Genomic DNA, 3,947 nt, shown 5'->3' with positions numbered 1-3,947 from the left:
TGTAAAGTTAAAGTTCTTTGCGCAAAAAAGTATTCTCGTAGCTTCGTAACTTTACAGTTGAACCACTGATGTCACACGGACTACTTTGTCGATCATCTTGGTACTTTTCTGGACCTTGAACGTGGTAGTTACCTTGCTGTCTATGGGAGGGTCAGAGAGCCCTCAGATTTCATCAAAAATATCTTAAATTGTGTTCCGAAGATGAACGAAGGTCTTACGGGTTTGGAACAACACGAGGGAGAGTAATTAATGACAGAATTTTCATTTTTGGGTGAACTAACCCTTTAAGTGCTGCTAAAATAAGTCAAAAAGCACTTGAAGGCTTAACTTCTTACATTTAGGATATACCATTCATGTAATTTATATACAACAGTTGTTCCATAATAATAATATACATTAGGTGCACAATGAAATATTACTTCTTAAAGTATATTGCTTTCATAATTACTATTTTTTAAAGTATGCTTTAAATGCATTTCTCACAAGTGAGGAACAAGAAGCCACAGTGGAATATTTAATTGAAATGGCACATTATTTGAGGAAATAAATAATATGCATATTCCAGAGCAGTGATAAATCTTACATCGATATTACCAACCATGCAGAGCTGTAAGCAATTAAATCAACACCATCAATACTCTTTTTTTTTTTTTACATTCGATTAAAATACATGTACAGAGCAGCTTAATCGGTATTAACAGATGATACAACAAAAATCGTGTCAAGTATTATAGCATAACAAAATTTGTATAAGCAATACCTTTCGACCTACAGAGTATCAGTTTAAAATGATCTACTCTCCAAAATGGACATTACAAACAAGAGCATCAGTCTCGCATCTAATGCATAAATGTAGTCAAGGCTAAAGGTTACAGCCGATGAACACAAGAACAGCACAGCTATGAGCAAAAGCTGCAGCAACACTTGCTTTGTTCTTTAAAGGCACATAAACCTCTAATGCTACAAGACACTGCATATCTGCATGTTTGAGGAGAACAATGAGATTTCATGCTTCTTGTAACTTGTTCATTGAGCTTTTTTTTTCCTTTCTTAGAAATACAGGGTTCAGCTGTGAAGAAATACAACCAACCTGTCAAATATTCACAAAGTCGTCACTCTTAAATGATTCAATAACATCTGAACCGACACATGAACGGAATGCCTTCACATGTTTAAGTATTTAAAAATCATATTACAATATTCATAAGCAAATAAAGAGGTAAGGAGAGTCCACCATGGCTATTTTAGTCCTTATCAAGTATTAGAGCATGAACAAGCAAGCACATTTAAAGCACTGTTAGACCGCACAATATTTGGTCATAAACTGACAAGTCCACCATTTCCAACAGTATTTGATCACTTCTATGCCTAGTAAGAGCTTGATTAGCTGGTTCAGGTGTGTTTAATTAGGGTTGGAGCTAAACTCTGCAGGACACCGGCCCTCCAGGACCGAGTTTGGACAGCCCTGGTTTAGAGTTTGGTCTGTTCATCACAAGTATTTCATATGGCTTCTGAAAACTTGATATGTAGTAAAGACTAATCATTTTATTTGACTGGTTTTTGGAGCCTAACAAGTACTTTAAAATCAACTTCCACTTTCATGGAATCTTCTTTAGTGATTCACGGAAGAAAGATAATATTGCAGAGTTTGAATAATGTAAAGGTATATATATATATATATATACATTCAGAAGTGCTTTGCTGACTGCTCATCTTCAGTTAGCACACACACAAAAATAAGTTCAGGACATTTAAGCACTTACTAAAAACATTTCAAATGCACAGTTACAATTATGTTTCTGTATTATTCACTCATTAGTTTAACACTTGATCATTTGTTGAGTTTTACGCTTACTCGTACATATATCCTGAAATGAGTTTTTATTGAAATGTGCTTTGTCTATTAATCGTGGCAAGCTGCTGTATGTTTATTAGTTATAATCAAGTCCTGGATCAAAGCTCTATATTCAGCATTACATAACCAAGCACTGAAATGACCTGCTTCACCATCAACTACACTCTTAAAAATACAAAGAAGTTCCTCAAAGAACCTTTCGGCAAACAGGTCATAAAACAATGTTTTTCTTAGTGTGAAGAACATTTTAATCATCTACAGAACCTTTTGTGCAATGGTAAGTTTCCTTGGATGTTAAAAGTTCTTCACGGAACAACAGATGCCAAACTTAATAAAAGCACTTTACTTTTAAGAGTGTATCCACAAATCAGCAGGAATTTCATCTGCAACAACCATCTACAATTTCACTCGAAAAGTATCATCTATTTATCATCATTCTAAAGCTGTGTTTTATCTTTTTCCATGAAACGATGGATTGTGAAGCTCCAAAAGCTCGATAAAAGTAGACAGTGTTGGGGGGCGCTCAGGACCAGGGTTGAGAAACACTGATGTAAAGGTGATTTTGGGTGAAGCAACTTGATAAAATAGAGCCCTAAAACCAAGCACAAGAAATATGACAGACCACCAGAACAAGCTCATCAGCCTCAGCCAGTTATGTTCAAAAACAAAAGGCCTGGAACAAGAGTCAATCATATTCAAAGTGGGATACTGGAATGGGAGTGCATCAAACTGCAATGTGGAGACATATCGGGCTGTACAAAGAAGGAGATGGGCAGGGTTAAACATCCAGTTCATCGTCGTCCATGTGCAAATGGCTTGAGGGACCCAGGAGCGGCTGGCTGGAGCAGCAGGTACTCGGAGTGTTCAGACTTTCCGTTGAGCCAGATAATCCTACGGAAATGACCAATACTGCAGTTAAAAAACTACTCTACACTAATACCAAAATCAAATCACATGTAACACATGACATATTTTAGAAACAGGTACTTTAAAGTTTAACAAATACGTCAAAGCAACAATTTAATGATCGATTGAAGAACTTTTTGTGCCGTATAGGTTTGCACGGCACTGAGAATAAGAACATGGAGGAAGAGCCGAGAGAAGGACACAGAGGCCTACATACCCATTACTCTTCCAAACCAATAGAGCAGGAATCAGGACCTAGAGCTGCCCAGAGCAAGACCACGAGAAAAGGCAGGACGGCAGGGAAAGGAAGTCAAGGAATAAATAGCACACGGGTTAGATAAGCTGAATGGCCGAGAGCCAGAAACATAGCTTCTGTCAACTTGCAAGAGAGTAAGAACAAACAATGTTGTTGGAAGAATGCACACATGCTCAAGACAATAATGTCTCTGTAAAGGACACACTTAAAACCCTCAATTGGTCCTTGGGGTCAATATGACCCCAATCAACTTTTACTTAGTTAAAAAAAATGGTTCCCTTCATCTCAGTGGAATAAGATTTTGTGACTTTTCAACATTTTCTATCTGTATTCACATAAAAAAAATGGGATTGATTCGGTTGTTCTGAAGGTATGTAAAAAAATTTTTTACAAATCTGGTCTTTGGGGTCAATATGACCCCAACTGAAAATGAATGGGAAATGCGAAAAAATCTAAAAAAAATTTTCATTTGTAAAAAAAAAAAATCAATAAATCCAGCATAAATCTGAAAATTTCCACACAGAAATAAAGGCCTGGTACTAGAGCACAAATGCAATGTAGGAAAGACATGCTCACTCACATGCACACGTGCACGCACGCACACACACACACAGGAGTGACTGCAACAGAGGGCATTTTTATAGAAACTGGCAAATAAAATCAATAAATCCAGCATAAATCTGAAAATGTCCACACAAAAATGAAGGCCTGATACTAGAGCACAAATACAATGTGGAACGAGCATACTCACTCACGTACATACACACACACATGCACACACTCTCTCTCTCTCACACACATTCATATCTGCTTATTGCAGTTGTTTTTTGTTTTCTTTTGTTTTGTTTTTTGTTTTAGTTTTTTGGGGGGTTTTTTTGGTGTCGTTTTAATTTACATTTAAGTAAAATAAAATTGTTTTGTTACTTTCTT

At 36.5% G+C, this 3,947-nt stretch overlaps 1 protein-coding gene and 1 long non-coding RNA gene across 3 annotated transcripts in view; both read right to left on the bottom strand.

Annotated features, from left to right (window-relative positions):
• Positions 1-242: 242 nt before the first annotated feature.
• LOC107711276 (uncharacterized) overlaps positions 243-3,947 on the bottom strand; it is a 25,124-nt gene continuing 21,419 nt past the window's right edge. Inside the window, exon 3 of the long non-coding RNA XR_001636685.1 lies at positions 243-1,362. This is a non-coding gene — a long non-coding RNA (uncharacterized LOC107711276). The remainder of the gene's footprint in view (positions 1,363-3,947) is intronic.
• Positions 2,519-3,947, bottom strand: part of LOC107711275 (E3 ubiquitin-protein ligase MGRN1-like) — a 13,392-nt gene continuing 11,963 nt past the window's right edge. The window contains exons 16-17 of one of the 2 annotated variants that reach the window (XM_016516246.1): positions 2,979-3,022; positions 2,669-2,746 (exon numbers count right to left, since the gene is read on the bottom strand). In XM_016516246.1, coding sequence (XP_016371732.1) covers positions 2,982-3,022 — 41 coding nt within the window. In that variant the 3' untranslated portion in view covers positions 2,669-2,746; positions 2,979-2,981. Of the gene's footprint in view, positions 2,747-2,978; positions 3,023-3,947 lie in introns of both variants that reach the window. The other variant, XM_016516245.1, reaches the window with a different exon arrangement.

Source organism: Sinocyclocheilus rhinocerous, unplaced genomic scaffold (assembly GCF_001515625.1).
Source record: "Sinocyclocheilus rhinocerous isolate Xijiao unplaced genomic scaffold, SAMN03320098_v1.1 scaffold115, whole genome shotgun sequence".
NCBI classification, from domain to species: Eukaryota; Metazoa; Chordata; class Actinopteri; order Cypriniformes; family Cyprinidae; genus Sinocyclocheilus; species Sinocyclocheilus rhinocerous.
Note: the sequence above shows the minus strand (reverse complement) of the source record. Positions and strands in the feature narration are given on the sequence as shown.